The sequence below is a fragment of the Microcaecilia unicolor genome, chromosome 7 (assembly GCF_901765095.1).
Source record: "Microcaecilia unicolor chromosome 7, aMicUni1.1, whole genome shotgun sequence".
NCBI classification, from domain to species: domain Eukaryota; kingdom Metazoa; phylum Chordata; class Amphibia; order Gymnophiona; family Siphonopidae; genus Microcaecilia; species Microcaecilia unicolor.
In genome coordinates, this window is record NC_044037.1 from 121,541,809 (window position 1) to 121,567,636 (window position 25,828).

Genomic DNA, 25,828 nt, shown 5'->3' on the forward strand with positions numbered 1-25,828 from the left:
GAATCAGCCTTTGAGATTTTTTCCTGAAATTAGTCATTCTCAACATCATCATATAATAAGGAGCTTCACCATAAAGCAATTTAAAAATAGTGAACAAAAACCATAAAATCAATATGTGCCTGAACAGATAAGCCAGTGCAATTTCATTAAAAATGAGTCACACTATCAAATTTGGTTTCGTTTAGGGCTGTATTCTGTAAAAGCTGTATCCTGGCCAAAAGTGTCCTGGTATAATCCAAATAAAAAGAATTATAGACTATATCAATTTTGGAACACACAAAGGTATATACCAATTTTTACAAGCAATCTTCAGAGAAATAAGATCTAACCTGCCACAAAAAAATGTAATTTCCCAAATACCGAAGACACCACCTGATGGACCTGAGAATTACCCTCCAGATCAGAATCAATTCCCACACCACCCAAACTATGTATCTTAGACTGAAAGGGGATTGAAGTACCATCCAGAACAAAATGATCAGTTGAGGGGGGGGAGACTTCCCCACCCCCACCCCAGCCCATAACACAGTTGTCTTTTCCACATTTAATTTAAGTAGATGACCATTCATCTAATGTATTATTCTACAAAAACAGAATTCCATAAAAACCAAAGTAGCCTATTTTGAAGAAGACACTGGGAACAAAATTTGAACATCTGCATAAATGTAATAGGACAAACCTCAATCTTGAAGAATACCACTCAGAGAACTAAAAAATATATTAAAAAGAATAGGGGAAAGAGGGGATCCTAGTGGAACCCCAGAATCAGAATACCAAAAATCAGATAGTTTATGCATCATCCTAACTGAATAAGCTCGACCTTTAAAAAAAACCCTGAAAACCATGACAAGACTGGACCAGATAGTCCAATCTGGTCTAATTTTAATAAAAGGAAATTATGATCCAAAGCAGACAACTCCAATTACATAAAAAAAACAGGAGTACTTTTTGTCAATTGACTATCTGAGGGGGTCTTTTACAAAAGCTTAGCTTGAATTATCTGCCACAGAACCCATAGGAATAAAATGGGCCCTGCTGCAGATAACACGAACTAAGCTTTAGTAAAAGAGCCCCTGAGTTCAGACAGAAGCGTAAGCAAACAAGTTTCTGTGCAGAGTTTTTCGAAACCCCGTTTGGCAGGAGCTAACAAATTAAGGGGCTCTTTTACAAAGCAGTGGCAAAAAGTGGCCTTAGCATACCCTTATGTAGGTCTTTCCCGTGCACTAAGACCACTTTATGCCGCGGCTAGAAAATGGCCAATTTTCCATGTTCCAATTTAATGACCGTGCACTAATGTTGCCATTAGCTCATAGCCATTAACAAAAATTAGTGTGTGAGGCCTTACAGCCACCTATTTTGTAGGCAGTAAGGGCTCATGCGGTAATCAGTGCACGGTAATGTAGCTGCGTTAACTGATTAGCGCAGAAACACCCACTCTATGCCCCCAGGCATGCCCCCTCTGCTAAAAAAATTTTTTAAATATTTTTTAGTACTTGAGCAGCAAATGAACATTTGCAACTTACCATGGGATGCCTCAGTGCACCCTGCCATGTGCCATTTTAAGCTGCGATAAGCACTGTAATGAAACAGTGGGTCTCTGAGCCTGTATTGTTTTGCTGATGAAATGTATTTCTCCTAATTGACCAGCAGATGGCGATTGGGATTTTTTTTTTTTTTTTTTGAAGTGACAGTTTTCTTTTTGCCGCCTAGCTGTGAGGTAATTTGTCAGACTCAGTTTGGAAATAGAGGGAGAAAGAGCTCTCTGCTGAGACCCTATGATCAGTTATATTCTGTAACTTGTGAGCAGCTGTATTTCCTATACTTCCCAGGCATTATTCAGGTAGTAATAAAATGTTTAGATAGTTTTATAATTCATCCATATTCAATTACCTGTTATTATGTGCTGTTTGTGTTCCATCTGTTTTATGGTTCATTGTTCAATATTTTCATGACAAGTAACCTTTATTGCCTCTGCTTGTCTGGACTGACTAAGAATCCTGGTGGTTTGTATGTTGGGTTTGTGGGTGCTTTTTAGGAACTGTGGGACCCCTGGGAGTGTGACCCCAGTGTCCTAGAAATCACTGGGGTATAATATGAGAGCGGGAGACTCGCCCAGAGGCAGTTAGGACCCAGTCAGTGGGAGGAGGGTGCTAGTGTAGAGCACAAGCAGCAGGTGCAGGGGGACAGATCCTCCAGTTGGCCGCATGGTTAGACCCAGGCAGGTGACTAGTCATTTTGTCACAGACCCGCATTAGTGCTTACTGCAGCTTTGTAAAAGGGCCAAATCTTGTAACAGAGGCTTTGGCCAAAAAAGGAATACTGGCTTTTGGTCTGTAATTTAAACAATCATCCAGGGATTTTGTGACATCATTTAATATAGGAGTCAAATTAGTAGAACCAATTTCCAGTGGAAAATTTCCAACTTGAAACATACATAGTTAAAAAATGACTGAAACCAGACAAACCCTTCAACGGCAGAGAACCCATCATAAATGCAGGACAAGGGTCTAAAACACAGGAACTGTTACTCAATTTCCTTATTAGACCTTCAAGATCTTCAACTGCAATGGGTGAAAATGCATTCCAATTACAATCTGCTACCATAGCCATACAATCTGAAGGTGATGTTAAAACCTCAGACTTCGAACTCCGATTCCCCTGAAAATTTAGGTAATTTTGAGTGGTCACAATCTTTTGATGAAAATAAGAGGCCAAATTATCGGTCAAAGGGCAATTGGATGTTGCCTGACAGGGAGTTTTAAACAAAGTCTAACAATGTGAAACAATTCTTTTGAATCATTACCTCTGGAACCAATTATTTTTTAATAAATAGAACTTACTGTAAGTTTGTGTTGTCTTCAGGACCTATCACTCTGCTTTGTCAGCAACTGCTTACCAGAAGCTGCCACCATAGGCAACCACATTTGTCTAAAGGTTAAGCATATCATCAACTATATAAAATAAGTGCTGGAAGCAAAGTGGGTATTTTATTCCACACAGTACAATGACGCTCAGAAAAAAAAAGTGTAACCAGTAAGTACCAAATCTTCAGCCCAATAAAACCATTAATATAATTCTTTAAATTCATGCTTTTACTAGAACAAAACATTATGGAAAATAGTGCTATGATCTGAATGGAAATAAAGGTGAGTTAAGAAATTAAACTTCTCTGGTTTGATCCTCCCTCTCTCTGGATCTCTGGATGCAGGAAGAATGAGATGGAATTGGAGCTTACCAAATGCTCCCTGGAGAGAGACTCTATGAGCCGGCAGCTGCTCCGCTCCATCGAACAGAAGGTGACACTTTCTCAAGAGTTAGAAGCATGGCAGGTAAGAAGATTGGTTTAAATGACTGTGACAGAACTATGGGGTATGTTTACTAAGGTGCGTTAGCGTTTTTAATGCACCTTTAAAGTTAAGGCGCATTAAACACTAACATGCCTATACATTTCTATGGGCACATTAGCGTTTAACATGTGTTAACCATTAACACACCTAAGTAAACACAGGCATATGTGTTTTAAACCTGTAAAACTGCCTTGTTTCCTAAAGTGTATTTCCCTAGTTTGGCCAGCAGATGGTGCATGTTTGTGCTTTGAAGCTGCTGTAGAACTAAGGCTGTTTTCTTTGTTTAAGCCTTTTTTTTTTTTTTTGTTACATTTATACCCCACACTTTCCCACTCATGGTAGGCTCAATGCAGTTTACATGGGGCAATGGAGAGTTAAGTGACTTGCCCAGAGTCACAAGGAGCTGCCTATGCCTGAAGTAGGAATTGAACTCAGTTCCTCAGGACCAAAGTCCACCACCCTAACCACTAGGCCACTCCTCCACTCAGAAATGCAGTCTGCAGGAGAATCACGGGGGATATTTTGTGAGCGGGAGACTCACCCAGAGGCGGTTGTGACCCAGTCGTTGGGAGGGGGAGCTAGTTTAGAGCACAAGCAGCAGGTGCAGGTGGACCTGAGCTCTGCTGGGGATGGACTCTGTAAGTGGCTGCGGGGTAATCCCAGGCGGGTGGCTAGGTTTTTCATGACAATGGCTATAAAAGTTAGTGAATGTGCCAGCAGAAAAGACATTGCTAGAATTCTACTACAGTATCAAAAAAGTGAGAAAGGTAACTGTGGCTCTAAAAGAACAAAATTGAACACGATATTGAAGAGTACTACTACAAAGACATATATCACTTCTTTTTCTTAAAACGAGGAAAAGACCTCAATACACTCAAACACTTACTTGAATTTTAGCGTCTTTCACTGGTGTAGTGTTCATCATTGGTCTAAAAACCTCGTATTATTTTTCTTATTTTATTCGAATCGTTTTGCATTTATTCATTCTTAATCCTTATTTTTTTAATTAAAGATTAAAAATTAATAAATGCAAAATGATTTGAATAAAATAAGAAAAATATTATGAGGTTTTTAGACCAATGATGAACACTACAACCCTGGTGAAAGATGCTAAAATTCAAGTAAGCGTTTGTGTGTATTGAGGTCTTTTCCTCGTTTTAAGAAAAAGAAGTGCTATATGTCTTTGTAGTAATACTGGACTCTTCAATATTGTGTAGAATTCTACTATACACAGGATATTCATGGGGAGGTTGGACTTTATGAAAAAAACTTTAGCAAATGCTTTATCATTTGGAATAAATTCTCAGAGCATAAGCTCTACGTAAACTTGCATATGCAATAGGAAGGCACAATTGCAATCTGAATTTAACATCCTTTAGCTGAAAAAACTATTCCTGAACATAAGCACAATGCTGACAATCATAGAACAGTGGAGTATTGTATGGCAACTAATGGAAGTGATTATAGAACCGGCTGCATAAGTAGATGTGACTTATTCTATAAATAAAAGTAGGGTCCTACTTTATAGGATCCTACTTTATAGGGCCTAGAGCAGCGTGGCTGTGGAGGATCAGCTCGAGTGCACAGGATCCTTTGGCCGGCACTTTCATCCACTACAAAACCTGAAGTGCTGTTCATTGCCAAAGGGGATTACGATCCGCGACTGATTCCTTCAATTCGGGCAGTAACAGCGGACACCTTCCCAAGCCCAGTATTGTGGCCACGTGGTAGCTTCCATTTGAGTGCGCCACAGCCCTTAACAGCGAGATTGAATTAACATTGGTGTACGAAGACGAAACAGTGTTCCAGTTTGAGAAACATGTCACCAAAAGACGTCCATCCCGACGGTTACCAGCAGTGAAGACCAAGGGCTGTTAACCGTCCCGTTTTACCACTTCACACTTTAGCCTCCCAGTTACCACTTTCCCTCCCAAGCCTAACAATCGATCACCATTCATCCTTGTGATCATAGGGAGAGGTTCATCATTCCAGCCTCTAACCGGAACTACTAGCCTAAACTACTCCACCGACCTGCCATCATCACTGTTCTTCTTGATCTCTATCCTTAACTGACAGAAATACACCTAGTACCACGGCACTACCTTTTGCCTTCAACGGGATCTGCCCCACCAAATTGATTTATTGAACTATGCCTTAACCAGAAGGTCAGAGCATACTTGAACTGAAGCTGAAATTACTCTTCTAGTTTAACTGCACATCCTGGATTACTACCACCACTCCAAGTCCAATACTTTCAACCACTGTTACATCTTTACCTGAAAGGGAGAAGTTGTTATAGGAAGTAAAGATCCACCCCATAATATAGGGGGAAACAGAGGAATAGAATCAGGTCAGTTTCTTACAGCAGGAGTGAGTAAAAGGTTAACGCCCTAGTAAAAGATGTTCCCTCCTTAATTTTCCCTGCTCTTAATGCATGGTTATCATCTAACCTTTATTTTCTTAATTCAAAATGAACATAGTCAAATTTCTCTTAACAACATATTCCTTTCTTTTGATCAATCAATCATCATCTACGCTACTAAATGGCCACTACATAAATACCATCATACATGATCAACAAAGAAACACCAGACAACTTACCACTCATCATTCAAGTAACCACCATAATAAAGGAAGAATCCTCAAACAAAGTCAATACTTGCAGAGGCAAAAGGATGGTCCTAATAAGTCTACCCCAGTTAAGGAAAGGTCACTTACCAAAATTGTCACTTTTCCCAACCTGGAAACCTCCTTCCAAAACATCCAAGTGGGGTATGTTAATGCCAGATCTGTTGTCAACAAAGCAATAACAATCTCGTATTGGATTACCTTAGAAAATCTTGATCTGGCTATCATAACTGAGACCTGGATCCGGAACCATAAAGACCCAATATTACTAGATTTATGTCCTTTTGTCTACAAAATTACTCACTGGACCAGAGAGAACAAAAAAGGTGGTGGCATTGCATTAATCTACCGCTCCAACTTCACAATAGAAATCATTGATGATGCCATCACTCCCCAACTTAAGATAGCGTTGATAAGGATTTTATTTTTGTTACATTTGTACCCCGCGCTTTCCCACTCATGGCAGGCTCAATGTGGCTTACATATACAGGTACTTATTTTGTACCTGGGGCAATGGAGGGTTAAGTGACTTGCCCAGAGTCACAAGGAGCTGCCTGTGCCTGAAGTGGGAATCAAACTCAGTTCCCCAGGACCAGAGTCCACCACCCTAACCACTAGGCCACTCCACTCCAAAATAATGCCCTACTTGACCACCTGACCTGCATCCTGTTTTATAGGCTGCCAGGCAACTGGATCGATAGTTACTCTAATTTTTCAGATTTTATCTCAAACATATGTATTTCCAATTACAATATACTCATCTTGGGTGACATTAACCTTCATCTTGAAGACCCGAAATCCTCCTGGACACAAGAATGCAGGGATTTTCTCCTCTCATGGGATCTTTCTTGGCCGCATTGTGAACCCACTCATATCAAAGGTCACACATTGGACCTTTGTTCACATAAAGTGGTCTCAGACCAAAATTTTATAATATCAGACATGTACTGGTCTGAAATCCCCTGGACTGATCACTTTAAACTTAACTTATCCATACTTTGGCAGAGAAAAAGATCATATCAAATCCAACAGCCCACAACGTTTAGTACAAGTGGCCGCATTGATCCCACGGAGTTTTGGTCCAGGATGTATGATAACGATTGGTCAGCAAACACGGATTCTACTCTCTTCCTTTCTGAATGGGACACAAAATGCAACAGTGTATTAGATGATCTAGCTCCTTTAAAAATTAGATCATCAAAAAGACTTAATCCAACACCTTGGTTTAATGAAGAACTAAAAAAACTAAAAACACTAACCAGGAAAATGGAATGCAAATGGAAAAAAGGAAAAATTGAACACACACTCAAAGACTAGAAACTAGCTTTCAGAAAATATAAATACGCAACCAGACAGGCACAGAAATCCTACTATAAATCTAAAATAGGACATGATTATACAGATCTAAGGAAACTAACCCAGGTTGTTAATAAACTTTTTGATACTAACACTATTACCACAGCAAGCATAGACATCCCATCAGCTGATTTATTGGCCAAATACTTCAATGAGAAAATCTTAAAATTACGCAATTCGCTTCCTCATAAGAGCTTAGATACGGATCATTTCTTCAATATACTTGAGTCTACTTCCGGAGACCATCCAGCGGATCGCATTTGGCTGTATTTTGCCCCCCACTCCATTGAGTCAGTCACCCAAGCGAACTCCAAATTTTCCAATTCTTTTTGTAAACTGGACACTTGCCCTAATTACTTACTTAAATCTGCCCATTCCCGATACATTCAAGACCTTACATCACATCTAAATTTCATGCTCCAACAAGGCCTCTTCCCTAAGGATTACGGGAATATCCTTCTTACGCTTATACCTAAGGACACCAAGAAAAAGACCAATGATATTAGAAACTACCGTCCTGTTGCTTCTATACCATTGGTAATTAAATTGATGGAAAGCATGGTGACTAAACAACTTACGGAATACCTGGACAAGTTCTCCATTTTACATGACTCACAATCTGGTTTCCGATCCCTCTACAGTACTGAAACTGTAATGGTTACACTTATGGCCAAATTCAAGCAACTAATTGCTGGTGGCAAAAGTATATTACTCCTCCAATTTGATATGTCCAGCGCATTTGACATCCTTCTACGTATTTTAGATTACTTTGGGATCATTGGCGGAAATACAGATCATACAGGGTGAAATCAAATTCAAATATCTCATCTTCTTGGAAAGCAGTTTGCGGAGTACCTCAGGGTTCGCCACTTTCACCAACTCTCTTTAACACAATGATGATTCCATTGGCTAATTCACTCTCTAAACTAGGCTTAAATCCGTGTATTTATTTTTTTATTTATTTTTTATTTTTGTTACATTTGTACCCCGTGCTTTCCCACTCATGGCAGGCTCAATGCGGCAGGCAATGGAGGGTTAAGTGACTTGCCCAGAGTCACAAGGAGCTGATGTTACAATATATATTCCATTCAGACTAGACTTGACTGAAATCACCAATTTAATCAGGATAGGCCTGAATACAATGGACACATGGGCTAACTCATTTCAATTAAAACTGAACACTGAGAAGACTCATTGCCTTATCCTATCCTCTCAGCATAACAAATTTAAACCTACAACTTTAAATATCCCCAACTATTCTCTCCCCATTTCGGACAGCTTAAAACTACTCGGCGTTACAATTGACCAGAACCTGAACCTAGAAACCCAAGTATATTGTACTACAAAGATAAAGTTTTACTCAATGTGGAAACTGAAACGTATTAAACCTTTTTCCCCAGAGATGTTTTTCGCAAATTAATACAATCAATGGTATTGAGCCATTTAGATTACAGCAACGGAAGCTATGCAGGATGCAGAGAACAGATTATCAAGAGACTTCAGACCGCCCAGAACACAGCAGCGAGACTGATTTTTGGAAAACCCAAATTCAAATCTGCCAAACCCCTTTGTGAAAAACTCCATTGGCTCCCCATTAAGGAATGAATTGCCTTCAAGGTCTGCACCCTGATTCACAGGATTATTTATGGTGAAGTTCCTGGATACGTTAGATCTAATTGACCTACCACCCAGAAACAGTTCCAGTCTTTCCCGTTCTTACTTAAACTTACATTATCCAGTCTGCAACGGTCTTAAATACAAGTCTACCTACACATCCAATTTCTCCTTCATAGGAACACAGCTCTGGAATGCACTACCTAAATTCTTAAAATCAACTCAGAACCATCTAAATTTCAGGAAATTACTGAAGACCACCTTGTTCAAGAAGGCCTACTTTCCTGACTCAACTTAATTTACCTCTTCTTTTATTACAGCAAAATCCATGAACCCTATCTTTCTTTCTCACTCTTATTATCTTTGTTGTCTATGCGATATGTAAACGTTTACTATTTTTGCTATTACATTGTTTAATTGTATTTTAATGCACTGTAGTTTTCCCTACAGTCTTGTGTAAGCCACATTGAGCCTACTACTAGTGGCAAAATGTGGGGTATAAATGTGTTAAATAAAAATAGAATACAAGTGTAATAGATCAAAAATGCACCTATATTTTAGGTGCAGTCACTTACACTAACCATAGAGTTGCACCTAGATTGTTGATGAACGTGAATTGATTATAATATTTTATAATCTACGCATATAAATTCTACCCTACCCAAACTCTGCCCATGTGAATGCCCACATGCAAAATATGCACCATCACATCTAGGTGCAATTTTACAGAATAGCATTTAGTTGGAAAATAGTCACATACTCATGTATGTAATGGCTAGAATACTGGCATTTTCATGCACTCTTACCACCTAAATCTGAGCTGCACCTTATAGAATTGCTCTCAACAGGTGTAAAAATGGGCAATTTTAGAAAGGGAAAGTACATGTATATTTTACCTTCTAAAATCACTGCTTATGCATGTAGCTTGCACATGTATATATATTAACACTTCCACCAGTGCAAACATAAACATGTATTTCTGGGAGGAAGTGACGTCACAGACCCGAATGGCAGCTTAAAAACGAAGCTCCCAAGCTACTGCCAAGAATTAGCTTAATTAACAGCTTTCCTCAATGCTATATCACGCGGGACACATTCTCGATTAGAGGGCATGGAGTGCTATGTGTGTTATGATGGCCTTGCGAGCGAAATCACTTGATTTACAAGTGTATGCATTTCAGCGGAAGGCAATGTCTCCAGCTACGCACCCCGAGGAACATGGCACCCGAAATGTAGAGAACCAACAGCTCTCGCCGGAGAATGCGGTGCTCAGTGAGATCGAAGAGGTGCCTTTACCACAACATGAAACATGGACCACACTATGCACTTGGCTTCAAGATATCAGATCAAATTTAAAGGCAGTAAGAAACAAGGCAGGCCAAAATGGCATCGAGTTTCTCAAGGGAAGGGCTGCCTGCGGCAACAGATCTCTGAAAGACAAGTTACATCGCCATCAGGCCCAGGATGAGACTAACAGCTCTAAAAAATTTTGCTATACTACATAGGATGGCCAGTTGGTGACAAGTGTTAACTCTTGGCAAATGTTGAGGTTCAACTATATTTGGCTGGCAGATAGATCAGGGACTCACTTCCTTCTCCCGCAGACATATCACAAGTTGGTAAACTGACGTGTCATGGTTGGTATTGGGGGGGGGGGGGGGGGTTGGAGGGGGGGAACTATATGGCATCTGGTGGTGGCTGACTAGTCTTGCTAAATGATAGAGGGCCTATGACTATGTTCAATTGTGTTACTCTGAACGTTCGTGGTCTTAACTCGCCTATGAAACGCAAATTAATGTATAAAGAAATGTTGTACCTAAGGGCAGATGTGATATTCCTTCAAGAGACCCATTTGAAACAGCAGCATGAAAAATTAATCAATCATAAGAGGTTTCCCACTGTGTATTTGCCTCCAACACAACTAATCAAAAAATAAAAGGGGTCCTTATAGCTTTTTCAGATGCTCTTCCATGGCAAATATATAATACTATATCTGATAAAGAAGGCAGATATCTCTTAGTTACAGCATACCTTTATAACACTCAGTACACTATGTTATCAATTTATGCACCTCATGAGAGGCAAGGGTCCTTCTTAACAGATTTGGAGAGAGTTTTACAACGCCATGTACAGGGACAATTAGTGATAGGGGGTGACTTTAATCTTACAATAGACCTGCCACTAGATAATTCAACAGGGCAGGTGTACTATGCTAAGCGGGATAGAACCATACTTAAAAGCTTTCTGGCACTCTGGGGGCTGGTTGACCTCTGGCACGGGAAACATGGTCAAGAGAGGAATTACACATACTTCTCTCCTAAGTATAATACATATTCCAGGATTGACCTCTGGCTGGGAGACGGGGCTATAGCAAGTAATCTGCAAGCAGTAACTATTGAACCATGCACATGGTCTGATCACTCCCCGGTGGTGTTGACTCTGGGAACAATAAATATACCTAAGGGCCCCAGATACTGGCGGCTTACTGAGACGTTATTACAAGACCTGCAGAACATTTCTACTGTGGAGAAATACATTGTGGAATATTTAGAATTTAATGACCTAGGAGAGATACAACCACCCACTCTATGGGAAGGCTTAAAAGCAGTCTACTACTACTACTACTACTACTACTATTTAGCATTTCTATAGCGCTACAAAGCGTACGAAGCGCTGCACAAACATAGAAGAAAAACAGTCCCTGCTCAAAGAGCTTACAATCTAATAGACAAAAAAATAAATAAAGTAAGCAAATCAAATCAATTAATGTGAACGGGAAGGAAGAGAGGAGGGAAGGTGGAGGCGAGTGGTTACAAGTGGTTACGAGTCAAAAGCAGTGTTAAAGAGGTGGGCTTTCAGTCTAGATTTAAAGGTGGCCAAGGATGGGGCAAGACGTAGGGGCTCAGGAAGTTTATTCCAGGCGTAGGGTGCAGCGAGACAGAAGGCGCGAAGTCTGGAGTTGGCAGTGGTGGAGAAGGGAACAGATAAGAAGGATTTATCCATGGAGCGGAGTGCACGGGAAGGGGTGTAGGGAAAGACGAGTGTGGAGAGATACTGGGGAGCAGCAGAGTGAGTACATTTATAGGTTAGTAGAAGAAGTTTGAACAGGATGCGAAAACGGATAGGGAGCCAGTGAAGGGTCTTGAGGAGAGGGGTAGTATGAGTAAAGCGACCCTGGCGGAAGACGAGACGGGCAGCAGAGTTTTGAACCGACTGGAGAGGGGAGAGGTGACTAAGTGGGAGGCCAGCAAGAAGCAAATTGCAGTAGTCTAAACGAGAGGTGACAAGGGTGTGGATGAGGGTTTTGGTAGAGTGCTCGGAAAGAAAGGGGCGGATTTTACGGATGTTGTAAAGAAAGAAGACAGGTCTTTGTAATCTGCTGGATATGAGCAGAGAAGGAGAGAGAAGAGTCAAAGATGACCCCAAGGTTTCGAGCTGAGGAGACAGGGAGAATGAGAGAGCCATCAACAGAAATAGAAAATGGGGGGAGGCGGGGAGGTGGGTTTGGGGGGGAAAATGAGAAGCTCGGTTTTGGTCATATTTAATTTCAGGTGGCGTTGAGACATCCAGGCAGCAATGTCAGAGAAGCACGCTGAAACTTTGGTTTGGATGCAAGGTGAGGTATCAGGGGTAGAAAGGTAGATTTGGGAGTCATCAGCATAGAGATGGTAGGAAAAGCCATGGGATGAGATTAATGATCCAAGGGAAGAAGTGTAGATAGAAAAGAGGAGGGGACCAAGAACAGAACCCTGAGGTACGCCGACAGGCAGAGGGATAGAGGTAGAAGAGGATCCACCAGAGTGAACACTAAAGGTGCGGAGGGAGAGGTAGGAAGAGAACCAGGAAAGGACAGAGCCCTGGAATCCAAGTGAGGACAGGGTATCGAGAAGTATGCTGTGATCGACAGTGTCAAAAGCAGCGGAAAGATCAAGAAGAATGAGGATGGAATATTGACCTCTGGATTTAGCCAGTAATAGGTCATTGGAGACTTTAGTAAGCGCAGTTTCGGTTGAGTGGAGAGGGCGAAAACCAGATTGTAGTGGGTCAAGAATAGCATGTGAGGAGAGAAAATCAAGGCAGCGGCGGTGAACAGCACGCTCAAGTAATTTGGAGAGAAAAGGAAGGAGGGAGATGGGTCGGTAATTAGAGGGACAAGTAGGGTCGAGTGAAGGCTTCTTAAGGAGAGGTGTGACCACAGCATGTTTAAAGGCAGCAGGGACAGTCGCAGTGGAAAGTGAGAGGTTGAGAATGTGACAGATAAAAGGAATAAGAGGAGAGATGGCATTAAGAAGGTGGGTGGGAATGGGATCAGAAGAACAGGTGGTACATTTTGAGGAAGAAAGGAGAAGTGTAGTTTCCTCAATAGTAACTTCTCGGAAAGGAGGAAAGGGAATAAGGGGAAGGAGAGAGAGGGGAACGGACTAGTGGAGGGGGAGGTGGTGAGGTAGAGAAAGCAAGGTTTATCTTAAAAGCAGTCCTTCGCAGACACATCATAGCATTACAAGCCCATCTTACTAAAACTCGGGATGTTCAGGAACAGGATCTTAGACGCAATATAGCACAGTTGAAGGAGCTGCACAAATCAGATCCCTCTAATCCCAAGAGAACCGAAGCGTTACATCAGCTCAGATTAAAGCTAAATGAGGTTCAAATGGCTGAGCTCTCAGCTTAATTGCAATGGGTACAGCAGGAGCACTTTGAATTTGGTGACAAAGCTAGTAGGTTATTAGCTTGCAAATTAAAGAAACAAGCCCAACGCAACCATATCTTTAACACTAAAAACACCTTGGGGGTACAGTGTAGCCAATCGGAACAAATTCAGGAGGCGTTTTATGATTATTATACAGAGCTTTATCTACCTGAAGTAACTCCATCTCCATCGGCCATAGAAGCCTACCTCCAGGAGGTTAGTCTTCCGCAGCTATCGCAGGGAGAGACAGCATTGCTATCTGCACCCATAACATTAGACAATATTAAATTGGCGATATCAGACCTACTAAGACCCCTAGCTCAGATGGCTTCCCCACCAGTTTTTATAAACTGCTTGCTAAGCGATTGGCTCCTATATTGCTGAGAGTCTTCACCTCCTTTGATACTGCACAGGCACTGCCCCGTTCCTGTGTGGCTCCTATGGACCAATCTCCCTTTTAAATACAGACTATAAAATCTTTACGAAGATCCTAGCACATAGACTTCAGCTGGTACTGCCTCGGCTGATACACAAGGACCAAGCAGGGTTTATTACGGATTGCCAGACTCATGGTAACATTAGATGCTTGCTACACATAATTCAACAGGCAAGAGATGACCAGACACCAGCACTCTTGCTCTCGATTGATGCTGAAACAGCATTCGACCGGGTGAACTGGTCATTCTTGTTTGCTGTCCTGAATCATGTGGGGATAGGGGGGCGTTACATGATGTGGCTCAAATTGCTGTATACAAGCCCGTTAGCAACTCTAAAAATAAATGGCATGTATACTAAACCTTTGGAGCTCCATAGGGGAACCAGACAGGGTTGTGTGGTTTCTCCACTACTATTTGCTTTGTCCATCGAACCCCTTGCTAGCCTGATTAGGGGGAACCCTGGGATTCGGGGCCTGGTCAGGGGACGAAGGGAGCATAAAATCATGCTATTTGCAGATGATGTGCTCCTGACCATGTCCTGCCCGGAGTCCTCTCTGCAACAGACTATTACACAATATGGCCAATTATCAGGGTTTAAGATCAATATTACCAAATCGGAAATCCTTAATCTCACTGTTCCCCCACAGGCAATTCCTCAGTTGAAAGCTGCCTTCCCATTTGTTTGGGCTGCCAAATCCATTAAATATCTGGAGATACACATAGCACCCAATGTGGAGGGCTTATTCTCAGCTAATTACCCTAAGAAGATTATGGAACTTTTTGCGGAGCTCGACAGATGGGAGGGACTGACAATATCGTGGGCAGGGCATATTAATGCAATCAAAATGATGTTGCTCCCTAAACTATTATATCTATTTCTAGCTCTCCCGATCCATCGCAGTTTTTTTGCTCAACTGAATTGAAAAATGTTTGCTTACATCTGGCAGAAACGCCCACCTCGGGTGCGCCGGGCCATGATGTACCAGGCACACGCTAGGGGGGGGTATGGGAGTCCCCAACTTCTGTCTGTACTATCAAGCGGCCCAGCTGAAAATATTAGTGGAATGGACTCTGGCTGCTACTAAGAAATGGCTCCAATGGGAGCGAGCCTTTCTGGGGATCCGCTCCTTGGGAGATGCTATGTGGCTACTGGGGAGTGATTTATTAGCTATAATTCGGAGAGTCCCATTGGGGGTGAGTCACTTGCTTTCCACATGGTACCATATATGGAAACAGTTCTTTCCAGATTGGAAATACTACTTGCAGACAGCTAGTAGTAGGGCCCCGGGCTTTCCCGTGGGCTCCTCAGAACCGGTATACAGATGGTGGGCCCGGGCGGGTCTGTATACTCTGGGACAGGTATGGGCTGATGGGAGGATACTTAATTTTGAAGAACTCCAAGAGGAATATGGGCTGGTTGAAAGCTGCTTACGAAACTTTATCCACAGACGGGCAAGGGAGGAACTGGACCTAACTGAAACAGCATTAGAGAAGGCCCTGCAGAGTGGGGGGGGGGGGGGGGGGGGTAAAGGAAGTGTATCTCGTTTATATCTAGCTTTCCTATTCTACACTAACCCTCAATTATATTATAATGAAAGATGGGAGTTAGCATTATAGAGCACCCACCCGCGGGAAACTTGGTTGAGGGGTTACAGATTCTTTCTGAAACCATCTTTAGCTCAGCCTATGGTAGACAATGGTTTTAAAATGTTGTACTGGTGGTATTATACCCCTGATAGGTTACAGCAAATGTATCCCAGGGTATCTGCAGACTGTTGGCGTAACTGTGGTGCTCGGGGCTCCTTCTTGCACTTATGGTGGGAGTGCCCAGTGGCCCAGACTTACTGGAAACAAGTACTCCAGCTGGTCCATCACACACTGCAACAACATTATCTTTGCAAAGCAGAATACTGCCTGCTACATTTTAAACGTCCGGAGATTTGTGTCTCCCAACATAAACTTGCAGTTCAGTTTTTTGTGGCTGCAAAGCTGTCTTTGGCAAGGGACTGGAAGCAACAAACTCTACCATCCATGCAACTTATACTGCTTAAAATGGACTACTTATACCAAATGTTGAAACTTACTGCAATGAGAAGAGGCCACATGGTGACTTTTATTTATTTATTTTTATTTATTTGTTACATTTGTATCCCACATTTTCCCACCTATTTGAAGGCTCAATGTGGCTTACATAATACCGTAAAGGCATTTGCCAAGTTTGGTAGGGGACAAGTACAAAAGAAGTTATGGTGTTATAGGGAAGATAAGATTCAGTCATATGGAGTTAAAGGTAGGAGGGTTTGATAATGTCCAATACGATCTTTGATAGTGAAGTGTTGCAGGGTTGAGGCATTTAAGTTGGGTCAGTCGGGTATGCCTTTCCAAATAGGTGAGTCTTTAATGATTTCCTGAATTTTAGGTGATCATGGGTTGTTTTCACAGCTTGTGGCAATGCGTTCCACAGACATGTGCTTATGTAAGAGAAGTTGGACGCGTGGGTTGTCTTGTATTTTAGTCCTTTGCAATTTGGGTAGTGGAGATTGAGGTAAGTCCATGATGAGCTGGTACTATTTCTGATTGGGAGATTAATCAGGTCAATCATGTAACCTGGGACTTCACCGTAGATAATCTTATGGACCAAGGTGCAGGTTTTGAAAGTGACATGATCTCTGATAGGAAGCCAGTGCAGTTTTTCACGGAGTGGTGTAGCTCTTTGGAATCGCGTTGTACCAAATATCGACCTGGCTGCTGTGTTTTGGGCTGTCTGGAGTTTCCTTGTGAGTTGTTCCTTACATCCCGCATAGATTCCATTGCAGTAGTCAACGTGGCTTAGTACCATTGATTGAATTAAAGTTCACAGGGGCGTGTCGGCAGTGTACCGAAGGCGGGATGGGGCGTGGCTAAGAGATGGGTGTCCTCGGCCGATAATGGAAAAAAGAAGGGCGTCCCTCACAAGCATTTGGTCAACTTTACTTAGTCCCTTTTTTCACAACCAAGCCTCGAAAAGGTGCCAAAACTGACCAGATGACCACCGGAGGGAATGGGGGATGACCTCCCCTTACTCCCCCAGTGGTCACTAACCCCCTCCCACCCAAAAAAAAATTTTTTAACATTTTTGCCAGCCTCTATGCCAGCCTCAAATGTCATACCCAGCTCCATCACATCACTATGCAGGTCCCTGGAGCAGTTTTTAGTGGGTACTGCAGTGCACTTCAGGCAGGTGGACCCAGGCCCATCCCCCCCCCCACCTGTTACACTTGTGGTGGTAAATGGGAGCCCTCCAAAACCCACCACAAACCCACTGTACCCACATGTAGGTGCCCCCCTTTATCCTTTAAGGGCTATGGTAGTGGTGTACAGTTGTGGGTAGTGGGTTTTGGGGGGCTCAGCACCCAAGGTAAAGGAGCTATGCACCTGGGAGCAATTTCTGAAGTCCACTGCAGTGCCCCCTAGGGTGCCCAGTTGGTGTCCTGGCATGTGAGGGGGGATCAGTGCACTTGGAATTCTGGCTCCTCCCATGACCAAATGACTTGGATTTGATCGTTTTTGAGATGGGCGTCCTCGGTTTCCATTCTCGGTGAAAACCGAGGTCGGCCATCTCTAAGTCCGGCGATCTCAACATTTAGGTCGACCATCTCTAAGGTTGACCTAAATGTTGAGATTTGGCCGGCCCCGACCGTATTATCGAAATGAAAGATGGATGCCCATCTTGTTCGATAATATGGTTGACCCCGCCCCTTCCCGGGGCCGTCCCCAGAGATGGGTGCCCCCGTTCGATTATGCCCCTCCACGTTATCCAAGTCTGTCAATGAGACTGTCTTTTCCTACAATACTACTCTCTCCTCTGCGCTGGATACTCTCACTCCTCCCATTCCCCATTCTGTAAGGCGTACCAAACCCCAGCCTTGGCTGACCTCTAGAATCTGCTACCTACGTTCCTGTACCCGCTCTGCCGAACGCCTTTGGCAGAAATCCCGTGCCCATGCTGACTTCATACATTTCAAATTCTTGCTGACCTCCTTCCAATCTGCTCTTTCATTTGCCAAACAGGACTACTACATCCAGTTGACAAATTCTCTTGGCTCAAACCCTCGATGGCTCTTTGCCACACTGAACTCTCTTCTCAAAGTGCCTTCACCTGCTACTGCTCCTTCACTTTCTCCCCAGAATCTGGCTGAGTACTTTCATGATAAGGTTCATAAGATTAAACGTGAATTCTCAACCAAGTTACCTTCACCTCTCCTTCCCTTAGTCCATTCTCTCAACCTCCTTCAACCCCTGCCTCCTTTTCTTCCTTTTCTGAAATCACTGAAGAAGAAACTGCACGTTTTCTTTCCTCCTCGAAACTAACTACCTGTTCCTCTGATCCTACTCCCACCCATCTACTTAGCACTATCTCTCCTACTGTCATCCTTTTTATTTGTCATATCCTCAATCTTTCACTTTCCACTGTGACTGTTCATGATGCCTTCAAACATGCCGTAGTCACACCACTCCTCAAAAAACCTTCATTAGACCCTACCTGACCTTCCAAATATCACCCCATCTCCCGCCTTTTCTTTCCTATCCAAGATACTTGAATGTGCTGTTCACCTCCTTTGTCTTGACTTTCTTTCATCTCAAGCTATTCTTGATCCACTTCAGTCTGTGTTCTGACCTGGTTTTACAGCCTGCCTCACTGACAGTACTCAGTAATTACTGTGGATTCTTTTGGATTCGTATTAGGTAAATGAGACTTTTATTAGAGGTCTAAAATACACAGTGATTAAGGTATATACACAATGATTAGCTATATAACTGAAAAGAAACAATACCTATAAACAATCATTACATCACTGGTCCCTACATCCAAGCAATGCTAGGAGTTTCTAGACCAGGAAAAGAAGCAATAATACATTATACATACATCATCCAGGCTTTTTACATCAACTGAGAGAAGCCCCTTTTTCAGCAAAGATGGAGTCTCATGACCAGGAGTCTGGTTCTATGCAATGCATCCATCCATAGATGAGCTTCTCGTTTCACTGTAAGAGGCCCCCCTTTTTTATTAGGCTTAGAACTCATGTTCAGAGCTAAGGAAAATTACAGAATGCTTGAGAATTTCTCTGTTTTGGTAAACAAGCTATACTGTGGGAATGTGGTCACATGTTTCTCAGTCCAGGTGGCCAGTCTGAACTCGAAATAGGCTCCACCTCTCCCTTCACATACCAAATTAATTAGAGTTGTGTCTTATCTTTTACACAAACAGAATTCAAAAATGCAGACCCCGAGTGCAATGTTGGTCAAGGCAGAGTTGACAGTCTTCAAAATTCACTTCTATTACAATCTGGCATTCGCCCTCTTCATTCAACTGAAACAGTGCTTGCTAAAGTACTACTACTACTACTTATCATTTCTATAGCACTACTAGACGTACGCAGCGCTGTACACTTGAACATGAAGAGACATTCCCTGCTCGACAGAGCTTACAATCTAATTATGACAAACAGGACAGGGTTTTGGAGGGCTCCCATTTACCACCACAAGTGTAACAGGTGGGGGGGGGGATGGGCCTGGGTCCACCTGCCTGAAGTGCACTGCAGTACCCACTAAAAACTGCTCCAGGGACCTGCATAGTGATGTGATGGAGCTGGGTATGACATTTGAGGCTGGCAGAAATGTTTTTAAAATTTTTTGGGGGTGTAGGGTTTTACACCAACTCAAAGGCACACACAGATTTTTTAAAAGTGCTCTTTTTAGCCAAGTCTTATATGAGGGGTTATTTCCACCTCCAAAATGAAGGAAAATAAAAATTGCAGCCTCACTATTTCATTAGCAACACTTGCACATCTAGGTTTACAAAATGGGACAGAGGCACATGGAAGCGGTGCCACTTACACATGGTAGTCTGAAATTGCTGCTTCTGTGTTAAAGTGTCGATGCTTCCACTTGGAAGCTGCTAGATTCATGCCACTTATTTTTTGCATGTGTATATTTGTAAAATGGCTGCTGACACTCCACATGCAGCCAAATACACGCACACTCCTGCAGGGGCATAACCAGCTGCCTCTTTTTTTTGTGTTTAGGGGGGGGCAGGATGGACTGGGAGGGCCACCCATTCCTCTCTGCTCTCTCTCTCTCTCCACCCCACCCTCCGTTAAAAATTGTACTTTTGCTAGTGGGAATGCCCAAGCCCTGCCTGCTGAAAACCTTAGTGTGAAGAAGTTGGTGGTGTGCTTTCCAGTTGCTGACACTGACACTTCTTGCGCAAACTCAGTTCGCGTGAATGAACTAATTATGCGTGAGGAATACCAGTGTTGACGGCTGGAAAGCACACCACTGACTTCTTCGCACCGGGGGAAGGTTCAAGCCACGGAGCTCTTCAGTTGGCAGGGCTTGGGCAACCTTGCCCGCCAATCAAGTACTACAGTTTAGGAAGGCGAGAGCCCCCAAGACCCCCCCCCCCCATGGCTACACCACTGCACTCCTGCATGTCCTTATAGGCATTTTACAAAAGACTCTGTATTCAGCATTAAATGCTGTTTGAATTGAGCCTGTCCCAACCTGGTATCTCAGTGTTCTATGTAAAATGGCTCTTGTAAAATACATAGGGACAGTGGCGGCCCTACCATTTGACCAACTGAGTTGGGAGCCTCAGGTGGTATTCTCCAGGAATGGCACTCTCCTCTTGCTTCCTCAACCCTCTTCCCCATGTTTACCTTATTTTTTTCATTTCCAAAAGGTGGCAGTGGCAGGGATTCCCAAAGGCTGCCCTGTTGCCGGCACCGGCCTCTTCTCCTTACTGTGGCTCGCCTCTTGACATAACTTCCTGTTTCCTCAGAGGCGGGATGCAGTACAGTGAAGAGGCTGGTGCTGCAAAATAAGGTAAATGCAGGGAAGAGGGAATGGGGGAGATGCCAGACCAGGCGCTGGTGATAGATTGCCTTGGGCCACCCCTGCACAGAGAGGGCAATTTTAAAAAGGTATTTTACATGTAAGTTCTGATTTTACATGCAGAAAGATGCCTATGAAAAATCTGTCATCATATAGATGTATAAAAGTTTGCACACCTATTCAAATATCGAGATTGATGCAACCAACTACCCAATCTCAAGTAATCTAAAGATCCTAGGGGTTACGCTAGATCAAAGCTCACCCTAGAAAATCAGACAGGAATTGTGACAACCAGGAAGTTTCAAATTCTTTGGAAACTAAGAAGGATAAGGAATTGCTTTCCCAGAGACATTTTTCGCATGCTAGTACAGTCGATGGTCCTAACACACATGGTCTACTGCAATGGAATATATGCCGGCTGCAAAGAGGCAATCTTGAAAAAACTTCAAACCGCACAGCAGCAAGATTAATACTAAGCAGATCACACTACAATAAGGCAGGTCATTTACTGCAAAAGCTCCACTGGTTCACTTGAAAAAACTTGGAAAAGGTGCAGCGAAGGGCGATGAAAATGATAGCGGGGATGGGACGACTTCCCTATGAAGAAAGACTAAGGAGGCTAGGGCTTTTCAGCTTGGAGAAGAGACGGCTGAGGGGAGACATGTTAGAGGTATATAAAATAATGAGTGGAGTGGAACAGGTGGATGTGAAGCGTCTGTTCACACTTTCCAAAAATACTAGGACTAGGGGGCATGCGATGAAACTACAGTGTAGTAAATTTAAAACAAATAGGAGAAAATTTTTCTTCACTCAACATGTAATTAAACTCTGGAATTCGTTGCCAGAGAACATAGTGAAGGCATTTAGCTTGGCAGAATTTAAAAAGGGGTTGGATGGTTTCCTAAAGGACAAGTCCATAGACCGCTACTAATGGACTTTGGAAAAATCCACAATTTCGGGAATAACATGTATAAAATGTTTGTACATTTGGGTAGCTTGCCAGGTTTCCTTGTTCTGGATTGGCCGCTGTCGGGGACAGGATTCTGGACTCGATGGACCTTTGATCTTTTCCCAGTATGGCATTACTTATGTACTTAAGAAGCTGGATGGCGAACACAAAGGAGGATGGGGAGAAGTAGAAAAAGGAATATGCTGGGAGGAAGTAGAGGGGGAAAGTGTAGATGCTATACTATTGGGGGGGGGGGGGAGAGAAGGGGACATACTCACCTGTGGAGGGCAAGAGGAAATACTGAACTATGGAAATGGAAGGAAAGGCGAGATGATGGATTACAGTGGAGAAGGGTAAGGTGTTCAGCTGCCCCTGGGATGGGGTGGGATGGTAGGCTGTACAGACAAATGTTCACCTAGTGTGCCGCGGGAGTTTTCTGTCACTCCTGCCTGTCCCCAGCCAGCGACCCTGCATTATACAATTTCTTCTGTAGTGGTCAGTGTCAGTGATTCAGACAGCCTGCTAGCGCCAACCCCCGAATCTTCTCTCTGATATAACTTCCTGATTCCGTATAGGTGGGAAACATCAGACAGAGGACTTGGGTTGTTGCGAGTAGGCTGTCTGAATCCACTGCCTGCTGCTGCCACTGACCACTACAGGAAAAAAAGATGAAGGAAAAACAGACAGGCTAAATGCTAAATTCCCCAGTTTGTGTATCCAGATAATCAATGGAAACTTCATATTAAATCTACTTTAACTTGGCCATACATTTCTAACCGGCTCAATTATAGTGAGTCCTTGGGTTTTATGTGTGTGTTCCTGTGGCAGTTTTCTAGTTCTCATCACAAATTTTAACCAGATTATTACATAGTGAAAACTGTATGACATTCAGATGTGCCTGTTTGGTATGATCTCATTACTTTGTCATTATGGAGGTAGTTCTGTAAATGTGTGCCTGTTGAGAGTCTATCATAAAGGAATTTAAGCCTACAGATTGGATGCAGTGCAGGGATGTGATCACCAGAACTGTGGTGGGTGGGTTCGCTTTAAAATTGTTGGTTTTTAATGCATGTTATTTTTGGCTAATTTCGTTATCTTTGAAGTGTATTGTTGCACTTTTGCCAACTTAGGTCTTCAAAACAAAATAAAGATAAGGATTAAAATGTAATTACTGAACTTTAAACTCAATCAATTTGTTAAATGATAAAATTTGTATCCTTAAAAATTTTTGTGCCTTGACAGTGTGCCATGACATGAAAAAGGTTGAAAATCACTGACCTAGGGCGTGAGTTTCTCTTGGGCTGCCCTGGTCACTATGACAGCAATTCTATAAATGAGCACCTAGAAATGCCTAGAAGCACTTAATGATAGAGGTAGTGCATGCAAATTAGTCTCACCTAAGTGCCAGACATTGACAGATGAGTTATAGTATTCTATAAATTACACCCGTAGTGTAAGTCCTGTCCATATTCTGACAGACCCATCATATTGTCAAATATGCACTATGTAGAATATGTTTGTATTTATAGAATAGCATATAAGCGGATTTTCAGCATTTAGGCATATCTGTGAACTGCTTACATGTTACCACATCAATTATAAATTTACCCTCTATGAATGCAGCATAACCTACTCCCACTGGGCTGGGGAGTAGAAGCCTGATCTGGGAATCAGACCTTTGTCCTCCACCTGGCAGTTAGCTATAGAGCATCTGGGAGGCATCATCTTATATGTCTGTTCTTTTTTATTCTAATACATAAGAGGAGAATAAGAAAAACCATGCTGAGGCAATCTGTCAGGATATTCAAAGGATCTGTCTAGATAGTGCAGCTGAATATCCAAGTCAGCAGCACTTATCAGGATAGCAGTTATCTGGATATGTGCTTTTGAATATTGACCCCATAGGTAATAGCTCCCTCTCATGGTGAGAAAAAGGAATTGCAGCTGAGAAGAGAACTGCCGTGCATTGTAGTAGGTGTTGCTCTTTTTTGTGTTTGTGTGGGTGGTCGATGAAAAGAGCTGTTACTTCTACTTATGCTCATATACTGCTTCCTAAAAATCAAAATCTTGAAGTTTACAACAAAAGAAAATTCCCTAGCTAAAGGAAAAGGTAACTGGCAACAGCAGAGACCATTCCACAGCCTGCAGACCACACCTTGGAACCACATAGAGCCAGGGTTTTTGATTTTCCTAGAATTGTATTCGTCATGCATTTTAAATTAAAATCTTCTGGTTTCCTGGCACTGACTCCACCTCTGTTTTCCCCATTCACAGGATGATATGCAGATAGTGATAAATCAACAGCTGCAGAGTCAGCGGCAGCAGGAGCAGAACAAGTCACTGGAGAACAGTCCTTCTAAAAACCTGAGGAGCCGGGGTTCACGCCGCAACTTCTCCTTCCGCTTCAAAGATGAAACGGATTCTAGCAAGGAGGGAAAGGGATTCTTCTCTTTCTTCAAGAAAAGCTGATAGGGGAATGACTGAGAGACACTGGGGATGATACAAAGGAGAGGGAAAAAAAGAAGGTGGAGGAATTAGAACATGCTTTTGCAAAAGTAATGCTTTCCAGGTGATGTTGATGCTACCACTACTGCTGGCGGTCATCATTATGATGAAGATGATGGAAAGAAACTGAATGACCTTCTCCTTTTGAAGCTGCACATATTTGTCAGGGACAGGAACTTTGTTTTAGATTCCACATGTAATGCAGCTTGAATTTTCTTTCTGTCTATTCTTAAGAACCTGTGGCTAATTGGTAACTTAGGTGAAAAAGTTCTAAAAACACCATTAGCCAACAAATTAAAATAAGCGGAGACTGATCTCCCTAGAGTTCCACTTATTTTCCTGCTACCCTTTCTCAGAAGTATTTCCTTTAGTTTTTCTACTTTGCAAGGCCAGGAACACCTCACCACATCCTATATTTTTTTGCTCCATATTTATTGACCCTATGCATCAGTACCTGGAGTCTTCACAGTGAAAGGCCAGGAGCATGCCCTATCAATCAGTAGTACTATCTTTTTAAAAACACTTAGCACCACTCCCTGGAATCTGTGTACAGCACACGGCCAGAAACACGACCAATGTTCTTCTGCATGTCTGAGCGCACCCATGAAAAATGTTGCAGACAAAAATGAGACAGGCTTCATTTACCACTGAATTTTGTTAACACTTGTGGGATCATTTTTAAGATGTAAAGATGGGAAAACTGAATGACTTTTATTCAGAATGAATACGTGAACTATCCAGTTTGTGTGAAAAATGTAATTTATATTTAACTAGTTTTGTTGGGACATTTGGCAGCTCTGGAGGAAGGCCAAGAATATTCCAAAAACCTCAGGCCTCCCACTTTGGCCTGTTCCTTTGTTAATAAAATAGTTCAAGACTACATGTAGTGAGGAAGAAATAATTTTCCATACCATGCTCCTTCCCTTAAGCAATCCTTGCTCCCATCACTCACTTGATCAGACAAACTCTCCTTACTTTCTCCTCCCAATTGCAGGAAGGTGGGTGGAAATGGGGTATGAGCTCATATGATACCAGAGTCTCTGATAAGACATTCTAGACAGCTAATTCAGTCTGTCTTTCCTAAGAAGCTCTTGCTATCACTCATTACATGTTTGCATAGAAGTTCAAAGTTTAACACAGGGATGCACAAAGGAATTAGTTCCACACAGGGGCGTAGCCACGGGCGGGCCTGACCGGGCCCAGGCCCAGCCACTTATGCTCCAGGCCCGCCTGCCCTAACTAGCCCCAACCCAACAACATCCCTCGCTGCTTTTGGGTCTGGTCCGGGAGTGTTGCCTGCCTGAAATTCTTCTCCTCCCCGCTGCTGCCTCGGTCCCTGCAGCATTCTTTTTTTTGCCTGTTGCCAGCAGCGCTGCAGTTCACACAGGCCGCTCCACTCCACCCTGCCGGCAACGGGCGAAAAAAATAA

General features: G+C 42.7%; 1 protein-coding gene across 1 annotated transcript in view; it reads left to right on the top strand.

The window, feature by feature from the left end:
- Positions 1-25,491, top strand: part of BICDL2 (BICD family like cargo adaptor 2) — a 300,101-nt gene extending 274,610 nt beyond the window's left edge. The window contains exons 10-11 of the mRNA XM_030210010.1: positions 3,209-3,329; positions 24,169-25,491. Of these exons, the coding sequence (XP_030065870.1) occupies positions 3,209-3,329; positions 24,169-24,363 (316 nt within the window). The 3' untranslated portion in view covers positions 24,364-25,491. The remainder of the gene's footprint in view (positions 1-3,208; positions 3,330-24,168) is intronic.
- The last annotated feature ends 337 nt before the right edge of the window (positions 25,492-25,828 follow it).